Source organism: Scardinius erythrophthalmus, assembly GCF_964197995.2.
Source record: "Scardinius erythrophthalmus genome assembly, chromosome: 13".
Taxonomy (NCBI): Eukaryota; Metazoa; Chordata; class Actinopteri; order Cypriniformes; family Leuciscidae; genus Scardinius; species Scardinius erythrophthalmus.
In genome coordinates, this window is record NC_138233.1 from 19,476,091 (window position 1) to 19,489,529 (window position 13,439).

At 40.0% G+C, this 13,439-nt stretch overlaps 1 protein-coding gene across 4 annotated transcripts in view; it reads left to right on the forward strand.

Moving 5' to 3' along the window:
* Positions 1-13,439, forward strand: part of dlg3 (discs, large homolog 3) — a 95,495-nt gene that overhangs the window by 14,086 nt on the left and 67,970 nt on the right. For all 4 annotated transcript variants that reach the window (XM_081381868.1, XM_081381869.1, XM_081381870.1 and 1 more), the window contains exon 4: positions 2,454-2,564. In XM_081381868.1, coding sequence (XP_081237994.1) covers positions 2,454-2,564 — 111 coding nt within the window. The remainder of the gene's footprint in view (positions 1-2,453; positions 2,565-13,439) is intronic.

Below are 13,439 nucleotides of genomic sequence, written 5' to 3' on the forward strand. Positions count from 1 at the left end.
GCTCAATTGGTACTAAGGGGCCCAAAGTGTGCCAAGAAAGTATCCTCCACACCATTACACCAACAGCAGCAGCCTGAACCTTTCAATTTGTTTACGCCAAATTCTGACCCTATACCACTTGAATGTTGCTGCAGAAATCGAGGCTCATCAGACCAGGCAACGTTTTTCCAATCTTCTATTGTCCAATTTTTGGTGGGCCTGTGCGAATTATAACCTCAGTTTCCTGTTCTTAGCTGACAGTAGTGGCACCCGGTGTGTCTTCTGCTGCTGTAGCACGTCTGCTTCAAGGTTTGACGTGTTGTGTGTTCAGAGATGCTCTTCTGCTGACATTGGTTGTAATGGGAGGTTATTTTCTGTCTGCTCCAACCAGTCTGGCCATTCTCCTCTGACCTTTGGCATCAACAAGGCATTTTCGGCCACAGAACTAGCGATCACTGGCTATTTTCTGGGAATTTCTCTTTTTTTTTTACCATTCTCTGTAAACCCTAGAGATGGTTGTGCATGAAAATCCCAGTAGATTAGCAGTTTCTGAAATACTCAGACCAGCCCGCCTGGCACCAACAACCATGCCATATTCAAAGTCACTTAAATCACCTTTCTTCCCCATTCTGATGCTCAGTTTGAACTTCAACAGATCATCTTGACTACATGCTTAAATGCATTTAGTTGCTGCCGTGTGATTGGCTGATTAGACATGCATTAACGAGCAGTTAAACAGGTGTACCTGGTGTGTGTGTGTGTGTGTGTGTGTGTGTGTGTGTATATATATATATATATATATATATATATATATATATATATATATATACATAATATTATTATAATTATTATAATTTAAATGTTATATATTTATTTAGGTTGTAAATTGGTGATGGTAGATGCTCAGGTAAAAGCCAAGCAATGATTGATCATTTTAAAAATTTTGATTGAGGCAAAACACATTAACTAAACAAATGAATAGTGGACATTCAGACAATCTCTGTGAGTATAATCTATCCAATTTCAAATCCCCAACTGTCAGTTTCCAGAAGCATCATACTATTGTGACACATGTTCCACAAAATTACTGCAGGGGTCACTATATGATGTGTGGTGGAGAGCGTTAAAGGCCTCAGTGTGAGTGTGTGTCCAGGCACAGCCCTGTTCTCTGTTTTTTTGAGAGTGAGCGAGGCTGGTTCTGAGGGAATGTCCAGCTCAGGCTTCATTAGCATTCACAGCGTGCGGTCACCTGAGAGACGTTAAATGAAATGAGTCTGCAAATTCCCCGATTTGGTGCAGAAGGAAGGAAAAAAAGACCCTGGAATAATTTACAGCAATCATTACAAAGCCTTTGTGTTAAACAGCAAGTGTGTCTTGCTTTTCATTTTTTTTATTAGCTACAGTTACAGTCAGTGATATAACGTTACATAATTTGGTGTCAGATTTATATAGTGAATATTGGCTAAACTGTTTAGTTAAATGTATCAAGCTGTACATAATCCAGCCCCAGTATATATTGCGAGCAGTATGTCATGTGTCAGCAGTGATTCAATGGCACTGGACACCAGCAGCGCCTCCATGTTCCTCTCTGTGTTTGAGACTGCAGCAATCCTGCATGTTTTCAGCTGCAGTGTCCATCTCGTAGCTGAGCTGATGATAATATGACGGCAGACCCGGGGCTTGGCAACCATTTTTCAATTCAGTTCATGGTTGTCCAATGAAGGCAATGATAAAAACGGTAAATTTGCTTTGTGTTTTGTTGTATGTTGCCTTGATAGCAGGTTTTGTAAAAATGATTTTAGATGTGACTTTATTTGTGCTTTTATTTGCATCAACTTAAATGGGTGTGGCTTGGCCTAATGCTGTAAACCTGCATGCCTCTGTGTGTTTGTGTTTATATGAACACACATTGCTACAGTATGAGAGTCAGAATAGGACAGATCCTAAAAGAACATTCTAGAGTTCAGTTTGTTACCATTTTGGAAGGGAAAGTGAGAGTCTTTGTTCCGTCTGCTGTCATGGCCTTTTCCAAAGGCTGCCCTCTGCTGCCTGTGGCCTGTGACTGCGGCATACATTATGATAAACAGGTAGGAACTAATCTTATCATGTTCTGGCCCTGGTTGTGTGTCTTTTGGTCTAAAATGCTATATAATGACAGCATTTCCCTGACAGATTTTATAGTTGTGATTGTAGATAATGGTCAAAAAGTAGGCTATGTTTTAGTGCATGTTTTTGTTTCAGTATGTTTGGTGGCACTTGTTTTCTCTTTTATTATAATACAGATGTCTGTGTCCATATAAACCATCTTGCAAATGGTGATGCTAACCTGTCTGCACTATTCTCTGTTAAATTGCTATATTTGTATTCAGAACCACTATGTTTGACTAAATTGAACCCCTACTTCAATTTATTTATTTATTTAAAATTTGGTCTATCTGTGCAATCTACTGATTCTGTGTGATTTGGATTTGCAGACTTCGGGTGAAGAGGGTGTGTCACGTGTGCGTGTGACCAGCAGGAGGAGCTCTCAGAAGGTGGAGAGAGTGGCTGGACTAGTAAGCCGATCCCATGTGGAGGCACCAAAGGTTAGTGGTTGCTGAATCAGGAATACTACTTTTTATAAAAATAGAAGATTTATAACGCATAACATGTTACATGAGCTCTAAACTGGCATAGGATTTGGTATAGGCATAGGTAGATTTGTTTATACTTTGATGTCTAGTACATCTCATGTGTCAGTGCTCAGCAATTATCAATTAAGGACGGCCTGATGGTTTATGAACAGTGTGAGAAAGTTTCAGCCTGTTGGCGATACTGTCAGTTGTTCACACACAACACTTTCCGCTGCCTGATTTTTAACTGGTTGTCTATGTAAACAGACTAGAAGGACATACTTTACTGTCCTGTCACATCTCTGTTTTCAGTGTCTTTCGCATGAGTGCTGCATTTTTTTAGATGTCGTCTGAAGTTAAATGAATGGAAAAGCAACACAGTGGAATGAAAAAACATGTTCTGTGTGAACGACATACCATGTGTTGTTATGCCTTGGAAACTTATAAAATGTAGTTTTGTGTGATCTACTGAACATTGTTGTGGCAGATTCTGCTGATTTAGAATAAATGTTCATTGTGACAAAATGACATTATCTTGCTGATTAAAAAAGAATGAGAATGGGCTGGAAAATCATAAACAAATGACCGTATGCCACCATTTTCCAGTGTTTGGATTTAAAGCAGTCACTGTGTTAAATTATAGTATCATAATTTCCAGATTTTTATATTTTATTTTATTTTTATAAAGAAAAGTGGTAACACTTTACAATAAGGTTTCATTTGTTAACATTAGTTAATGTGTTAATTAACTTGAACTTACTATTGGCAATGCATTTGTTACTGTATTGGTTAATCTTTTTTAATGTTAGTTATTGATTATTCATGTTCCTTCACTGTGCATTAATTATTGTTAACAAATACAACTTGTGATTTTAATAATGTATCAGTAAATGTTGGAATTAACATTAACAAAGATTAATAAATGCTGTAGAAGTGCAGTTCATTATTAGTTCATGTTAACTAAAGAGGTTAACTAATTTGAAACATTATTGTGAAGTGTTACTGAAAAAGTTTATGAAAAGTATAAAATAAAATTCCCTCTAACATATTAAAACATTGTTAAGAGCAAAATTTGGGCCTCTGAAAATATCAAGATCTTTATTGTTGGGCTCAGTGGTGTGCAATTTAATACTTATGAATATGATGCAATCATAAAACACATTTCCATTGGTTAGATTTTGACCACAAGCTAATTTCGAAATGTTTTTCACGATGCATATTCATATTAGTGAATACACATGGATGGTTGCAGTGCAGTTGTGTCAACATATGTAGATTGTAGCCAGGCAGCAGTGAAATCAGCCATGATGACACTGTCATCACACAGTTTTCCAGAAATACTCACAACAATCGTGTTCTACTATCATGGCAGCTCTCATTTTCATGTCCTCCCAATCACAGCACCCCCGGCGGCATGTGGCAGCACAGTGCCTGCGGGCACTAGCGTTTCAGATGAGCGGAGATCTAGTGTGAGGGATGGGGGTGTGAGGTGGAGATGGCCGTGTGGGTGTGGTTTCGGGTCGTGGCTGAAGAGCGTGGGACAGAACAGAGAGCCTCCATTGTCTACATCAAAGCGCAGGCTCTCTGCAAGGCAGCAGCGTTCTGTTGACAGCAGGGCTGGCTGATGCTGAGCTGAATGTGGTGTCGTGTCTTCCACACATTAGGAGGGGTATGAGGTGGAAGGGAGGGATGAAGAGAGAGCTGCAGAGGGAAAGCGAGTGGGGGAGGATGGGGGGAGCGAGGCGAGGCGAGGGCCGGTGCAGTGCAACGCAGTTAGAGCTGGAACGGACACCTAGAGCTCAGCCTCCCGCATGTTGCCATGGAAACCAAATTCCTCCCCCTACTTGCATCCCTACAGACTGGCTGCCTCTCTCGCTCCTGCTCTCTCTGTCGCTGTTTTCCTGTCTCTGTTGCATCTTTCTGCATCTTTCATATGCGTTCGGCCACATAACATGGCAAAAATGTGTGTTTTTGCATCCGACAGGGTGTTTATGCAACGCTTGAGAAGAATGAATGCGAGAGAATGCATAATTAACAATGCATAATGTGTATTTGACAACACAAAGGAATCTCTCTCTGCATTCAGAACCCTCTCTATGATCATGTTTTCTCATTCCCAGTTGTTCATCAGCAAACATTTTTTGAGTTACCCTCCCCCAGAGTCATTTTCAGTCCAGTCATATCTTTCTCATGGTTGCATTCCCTCTTTACTTTTTACTTTGCTCTTCTCTGTTTATTCTGCTCTCTGGGCCCAATGCATGATTATTTTACTCACTCCTCTTCTTAACACCTACAACACCTCACCACGTACACAATGCAGCTAAATATGGATGTCACTCATCTTCTGAGTGCTTAAATCTGTTTTGTACACATAGGCCTACAGCTTGTTAAGGTGAGTGACAATCATTTTTTACAACCAAATTCACTTCAACAAAGTAGTGGGATCCAAACTGAACAAGTTGCTGATGACATATTTTAAAAAGCAGAGCACTAAATATAGTTATGCACACCACACACCGTTCGGTTAAACAAAAGTGACAACTACATTCACTACTGTAAACAAAAAATCATTAAAATTTGCTGTTGGTTAAGTAATATTTGTCAAATTAATTAATTGCTCAATTGGACATTACATAATGATTTGTTAATTGTGATAAGGCTTTCAGGTTCGCAAGTTGCCATCTTTATTACTGTAATCACGTAATTATGTGTATGCTGCAGTCAGCTTTCGTATTGTTGTTAATTTTGTGATTAAAACTTTACATTCAGTGTCATGTTCTCCCCTCCTTCTTTCTTGAGCCTTGAACTTTGAGAAATGCACGCTAGAAAGCCACCTTTCCGCTACACACGGCGTTCGGATACGACTGTCGGAATTCTTCCCCCAGTGGCAGTCGTAATGAACTTTCAGTATGATCTTGCGTGGCAACATGGGTAAACTGTCGCTGTCTCGTAAATCTTCCCCGTTACGGCGCATCTCTTTCACTAAACGGTAATTCTCGAGTTAGTGTTTTTCCCACATTGACTTCTCCAGTAAAGGAATGCAAAAGCAAGAGCCTTTATCCTTCAAACTTTCACCATGGTGGAATGATTAAATGAATGCAAACAAACAGCTATGCTAATATGACAAATAACCGCCAATAATTTTAGGGACAATACGGTGCCACACATGATTAAAAAATATAAATATTACATTATAATTGATTACTTATCAATAACCATGCATTTTTAAAAGTTTTTAAGTGTATCAAGTGTTTCTGATAAAGTTAAACAAAAAGTATTAATAATTCTCACTGATTTTCTCATCTGATTGAAATACATTGGATTACATCACATCCGGTCGGCGTGTCGCATACGGTGTAGTCGCTCAAGTTCAAATCGGATGCGAAAATTTTGCATCCGCATCTCCTGTGCGACTCTCCATAGAAAATGAATGACTTCCGGTCCATCGGCTGTCGATTGTCCTGTGCAGTGGAAAGGCGGCTTGAGTGAGCCAAACTCAGAGCACATGTAGAGATGAGTTCATGTGGATCGGCATTTTACAGTCAACTGATTCACTTTGAGATATCAAAAACACTGGATCGTGAGCTGCTTGCATGTAAAAGAACACAGTGCTGCTCTTCATTCTGAAACATGCAGCGCATATATTTATTTAATTGAAACGCAGTGTTTGCAATGTGATCTTTGGACTAAGCCATATCATGAAATTGCGATTAATTGTGCAGCCCTAACTGTCGCTATAGTTGCAAGCATTAATCACGACTACCTTGAGCATAGAAAAGGTGCTTGACTTCACTTTGTATTATTCGTTCATACAAATATTATTCGATCTGTTTCTATTGTGTGAACAGGACAATTCAGCATGGTTGTCAATCCCAAACACTGCCTCTGTGAACGTAGCCTCGGAGTATGATCATTTAGGGGGTTTGTTCAATGCGGCTATCACTCTCGCACCTTGCAGTGTGCACGTGGCCCTTATCAGACCCTCTCTTCTCTTCAAGACCTCATTCCGCAAGCATCTCATATTCCCTTTCTCTCTTTTCCTCTCTCTCTTTCTCTCATTTCCCTTATCATTACACTGTCAGTCGGATGTGCGGTGTTTGGTGCAGCAGCTGTTTTCTGTCACCAGGCCTATTAATAGGAGTCACAGCCTTCACAGGCACTTTAGTTTATTGTGTCAGTGTGAAGGAGCAACGACTCAATGAGTTACGAGCGTTTAGGTGAGAACCCAAAACCGTTTCTTGGCCTTGCAGCGGTGTTACGAATGACTAGTCTCTATAGCCATGCACATGCATTGTGAGCTGAAATCTATAGTGGTTGCATGTATGTCATGCACTAATAATTATTGGATCATGCTTATGTTGCTTACTAAAAAAAGAAATTCTCCTGACTATAATCACTGTCTTTCAAAGGCTGCTCTGCACCTGTTTCATACAGCGATTCTCTGTGGTTCATTCAAAGGAAACCTTCAAGAATGTAACTGCCCCTTTAAGACTGCCTGTGTCTCATCTCACCTTATTTGGACATACATCCTGTCAGGTGACAAGAGTGCAGTCACATGGGCTGCTATGAGAATGCACAGAAATTCCAGAAATATTCTATAGATACCTTCGATGTGAGAGAATATGTGGGGGTTGTGAGGCCAGCTGGGGGGGTTTATATAATGTGGGAATGCAGAAACTGACAATGAGGCTGTCAGATATGAGATATGCTGTGTGTAATCAAGTAGAATCCTTTTGTAAAACCATCACACAATCATTCTCATTTATTTCATAAATCAACAAAAGGCTTTCTTCCAATTTCTCAAGAGTAGGTCAGGTTGGTTTTCGTTCTCCTGGAAAGATGTGCCAATTCACTTAGACATGCAGTATAGAATACTATGTGTAAGATTTGCAAATATATTTTTAAACTAAGAATACTCTGAATTCTTAGTCAATGAGTAATCTAAATCATCAAGCAGATAGAAGGTACATTCTTAAATTGTCTCTTTTTTTAACCATCCATCTGTAGTACTGTTCTTCATTCAGCCTGGGAGGATTCATCTATCTACCATCACACACTCTTTCTCAATGTGGTCATTTGCAAAAGAGAATATGGATGCAGATAGAAATTAATACAGTTTTAAATGTATATTTCAGCCATATTAAAACATGCTGTACCAGCTTTAAATCTAATAATTTTTATAGCATTTCTGCACTGGATTTACATTTTACATAATTATTGTAGCAAGAACGTCTTAGATGACATTTAAGCGTCGCCTAAATGTTACTCACAACACATGGCCTCTTTACATGCATTAAGCATTTTTGGCAGCGGTTGTGGTTTAAGGTTCTGATCATCCTTTATGGTGAGTGTACTGATATTCTAGCTAATATTGACAGACTTGGACATTGATTGGCTGTGACTGTTTTTTTTGTGTGTTTTTTAAGATGTGATATTATGTAATTCTTTAAGGAGCAGCATTTTCCCCTAGAGGTACTAGAAACGCCCACATGCACTCACACTCTGGAAGCTACTGACACAAACACATGGCAGAATGCAAGCATGTAATGCATGCATATAAGCACGCTCTGCTTCCCTGCCTTCCACTCTCCTCTTCATCCTTGGTCAGCTACATTAAAAATTCCTCTATGGAGACCATGGAAGTCTTCATCCTATATAAGAATGTGCTGTATAGACAAGGGGAGCAGAGGGAACCGGGTGGTCGCAACATGTGCCCAGTCATGTGTGCTGTGATGAATATGCTTGCATAGCCTTTTTTCAGCCACCAAGCACCACCCGTACGCTTCCCATTGGCTTTGGCAATTTTTGTGTGTGCTTCTCAGATCATTCTGATCTCGGATTGGCCTTCCTCCTGGAAATCGGAAAGTTAGTATATTGTGGTAATGATGTGAGTTACCGTTGCATATAATTAAGTGTGGCTGAGCCTGCTGTTTTTGCCTCCTGGTGGGGTCGGAATAGAATAGTGTGCAGTGCTTATTAGAACTGACTCAGCCACAAAAACAAGCACATTCACACGTGCATAAACAGAGAAACACACACACAAATGTCCATGCGTGCATATAGTCACATTAGAAAACAGTCAGTTGGCTTCTAATGTTCATACTCAAGCACATTAGATAGTATAACAGTCTAAAAGGCCTCTGTTTTGATTCAGCTATGAAATTGTGTAATTTCAGAAATCCTTTTAAAAGCCTCAAACGGTGGGTCACCTGGGTAACTTGTAATCAAATTAAAAAAATGTAATGCTGCCTTTAGGAATGCAGATCTTCATTTCCACTGTCATTCAATTCTGTAATGTCTTCTCTGTAATGTCTTCCTAATACATTAGGAAACAATAAACACAGGAAATTGTGTAACTCAACATTCTGTAGCTACCAAGGTTTTCAAGAAACAACTTTCTAAAAATGGTGCAGTTAATTTGATGAATGAATTTCTGGATTGATTACTTTAATGTGAATACACATTCCATTCTGATTAAATACAATTTTGTATTAACATTTGATACAAATAAAACATTTAAAATCAGCTAAAGAGAATATTTTAACTTTTAAAGAAACATCCGAATCACTGCACCTTAAAGATAAATAACAAATCATCAGAAGATAACAAAACCCTACAAAGCAAAACTAACAGGAAATGTCACAATCTCTTTCAAGTAAAGTTTGTTCACTCGGCATCCAAGACCAAGTCCTATCTACTTGAATGGGAAAATCCTGAAATCTCAAAAACTGGTTGCCACACTCGCATTTAAATAACAGCAAGAAAATCTGACATGAGTTGTTTTTTGGATAAATGGTGTTTATTTTGCATTTAAAAAGTGTTAAAATGTTGTGCATCTCAGGACACTGACTGTTCTATTGCAACCAGAGCTTCTAATGGCAGCTGCAGTGATGCAATTGGTGATTGGCTCTTTTATTTATAAAGTGGGGTTTATATTGCACATTGCACTTTTTCCCATTCATAAGAACAATGAGTGCACCGTCTTTGAAACTATGAATTAATTTTAATTCATTGTTTTATCCTTTGAAGTAAAATCTGCTTCTGTCTTTGATGTATGCACTATTTCCTGGAGTTTATCATCAAGCGTTTACATTTTTTTCATAGCTAGTTTGTTGTGTCTAAGGTTAGGCATACACTGGAAATTTCGTCTAAATTCTGACTAGTGCGACTCGTTTTTTTTCAGCAGATTTTCAGCTTTGTTGTGCATCTATTGTCGTGCAGTGTTCATGCAGTGTACAGGGGTAAACGAGATAAACATCTCCCGACCGGCAATCGGATGGTTGGATGAATTTCTGGCATGTCAGAAATTGTGGTCGCCCTTCGTGAGAGTATCACACAGTTGAAGCAGATCTACGTACCGATTGCCTTTAACTCAGTGTTTTTTTCCCTCACTGCACCTGTGTGAAAACAGAAGTTAAACCATTTCATCAAGAAAGAAAGTGAAAAGAGGGAGATCTATAAGTTCTAGGGGTGTAACGATACACTCATGTCACGGTTCGATACATATCACGATACTGAACTCACGATACGATATTATTGCGATACTCCAAGACATATGGTAAAAGGATGACAAGGGTCAGCTGACTTAGAAGGCGCGGTGTGTTTGGACAGAATACAAGACGGAGTTCTTTATTGAATTCATAAAAGACAAAAAATTGACAGGAATACTGGATTCTAAACCTCAAAGAAATGCCACAATCAAGACCTCAGAGAAGAATGTCTATGTTTCCTTCCGTTAATAATAATAATGTCTAGTGCGGTACGTGGCTGTGATATATATAAACCTACCAACGTCCGTTGCCATGATTTTTGGAATGACTTTTCGCGAGAGGAAAAAATTACGTTTTAGTCGCATAACATCGGTTAATGGAAACGCCGTCATTTCGCAATAGTTTTTTATCGATATTTAGAAAAAATTGCAAAAGTTTTGCGCGAATTTTTAATGGAAACACGGCTAATGACTAGATATATTTAAAATAATTAAAATAATGTAGGCCACTTTTTACTGGTAACATCAGACATTTGGCATTATCAGAACCCACAAATATTCCCCCATTGCATTATTATACATTATATTCAACACTGTAACTCTGTAAACTTGAATTTTTTCTCACACAGTAATTTTTATTTTGGGTGAACAATACACAATATATATTGTCACTATCCATGATACATATTGTTGCATTTTTGTAGTGCGATATATTGTGACACGATATATTGTTACACAAGTTCTGTAGCAATCAAACAAGCTGCAATTTAGCAAACTGTTGCTTCCAGTTCGTGTTGCAAAAAATTATTGCGAATTAATTGTAATATGAATTTAATAATAAATGTAGGCCTACCCTAATAATAATAATAATAATAATAATAGTAATAATAATTTAATAGTCGCAGTTCGACGATTGGACTGTATAGTGTGAGCACATAAATCATGAGCTTTGGATTTACATCGCATGCGATTTACTCGTACGTGAGTTGGTAACCTTGCTTAAATCGCATAGTGTATGACCGCCATATGTTGCGTGGTTTTAGTAAATCCTACAGTGACTTGACAAATGAATACACAAATGGATTAAAACATAGTCTTCCATCAGCCCCTTATGTACTGTAGCCCGTCTGCGATATAAACCCTCGAATCAGGTATCCAGTCTTTCTTACAGTAAAACCGTGGAGCTGAATAATGTGCTCTCTGCATCTCAATACGGGCTCTGTGTGCTGGCTGATTTTCGAGTGCGCTGGCCCTTTAAGAGCAGTCACTTAAGCAGTCAGTCCTGTGTTGGTGCTGCTGCTGATGGCTGTGCTGTGAGTTGATTGGCTGTGGCTGTCAGGGCTGAGGTGCTAGAGGGATGCTGCTACACTCTCTCTCTCTCTCTCCCTCTCTCCCTCTCCCTCACTCTCTCTCGCTTGCTTGCATCCCTTCGTATAATCCACATCTAGGGCAAGCAGGCTGAGAGTCAATCCAGCGCTCAGCTCCTCTCTGCAGGCTGGGAAAAGAGTGAGAGAAAGAAGGCAAGATAACGCTTCCCAAATCAGGAGGAAACGCAGAAGGAAGAAATCTGGCAAGCAGAGACTTACAAAGGAAGATTTGATCACGGATATCATTTATATATATAGAAATTGTTTATATATATATATATATATTTGTACACACGCATATAAATATTTATAGAATTATATATGTATACATATATACCTGTATATAACTGTATTTGTGCTTGTCTGTTTATATTGATATTTTTATATGTATTTGTGTGTGTGTAAATATATACATATATAAACAAATGAATATATATATCTATGAATTTATATACACATCACTGTGAACCAACAGAAGCAGGAAGAAAACTCGACCATCGGGGCTGGTCTCTGATTCCGAGATCATACACACTATTTTTAGCATTATTTTTCCAAACCTTTTGCATCGACCGGAGGAAGACTACCAATCTTTTTCTATTTTTCATCGCCCTGTTGCTACCTCCTCATCTCTTTTTCTGGATCGGGAGGAACAAAGAGGAGGATAACAGGGTTTGTGAAGATTCCTGCCATTTGTGCTACCGTTCCGTGAGCCGAGTGGCACTGCGCGCGGTATTTGATCTGAGCAGGCAGCAGCAGCAGCAGCAGCAGTGAGATAGAAAGAGACAGAGAGCGCCGCACCGTGTGAACTAGCCAGCATGCACAAACATCATCACTGCTGCAAGTGCCCAGAATGCTATGAAGTGACCCGCATGGCCGCCCTGCGCAGGATGGATGCCCCGGCATATGGAGACTGGCAGCCCGAACCCTATGGATACCCGGCCGGCTATGGAGGCGGCCAGACCTTACCGCCCCAAACCTCGGGCGGAGGAGGGGGAATGGGTGGAGGGGGCACTTTGGGGAGAAGTAAAGGGAAAATGATGTCAGCTGGGGGTCCTGGAGGCCCCAACCCCAAGAGCCAATCCAAGGGCGCCCCCAAGGTGAATGGTAACAACTCAGGAGGGCAAGGAGGATGGTGGCCCGAGTGCACCTGTTCCAACCGGGACTGGTACGACCAGGTAAATGCCGTTTCTGGGCCGCTGGGGGCATCGAGAGTAGGCAGCAGGCGGTAGGCAGTTGGTGTATGTGGTTGCTAGGTTGAAACTAAGTAGAAATAGCAAGCTCCCTTGTAGCTTCTAGAAGATACATCGTTTTTTAAGGGATTCATCCAGTGTTGATCCTTTCATACTGCATGTGCTGTAATCTTACAGTATGCCTGTCGAGATTGATTCTCGCAGAGAAGGAGTTTAATCTTCATGTATTTACTGCTCTATCAGTGCTTTATGGCTTCATCAATCCCCTACGTACATACTTATCTAAACCGTCATCTGACAAGGACTGACAGGGCCGCTGTGACCACGCAACAAGTGAATGTAGCTCTGCCAATTTAATACAAGGATGGCAGTGACCTGCCAACGCTGCTGACCAGGCAAAACACATCATCAAATATAATATCCAATTAGTAATGGATTCTTATTCTAGATTGGTGAGATGAAGATGTGGATGTTTTATGGATCTGAAGATGTGTGTGCATTTTCTAATGCATTTCCAGTCTGTTGTTCTAGTCGCTGATTGACATACAGCCAGAGGCGAGGCGGATTATGAAGTCTAATGTACACTTCTGGTCAGTGACCATTTCAGCTAGATTTTAACCTCATAGAGCAGAGCATATCAAACCGAACCAGGGAACAGAAGCTGTAATTAAGTGAGGTGTGTGTGTGTGTAAGTGGCAGCAGGGGTGGGGGAAGGGTCGCTCTGAATGTATAAAATGGAGGAAGCAGGCTCTCGTGTGAGAACAAGCCCGCATGCATGCTCTGTGCCTTCAATGCGTGTGCA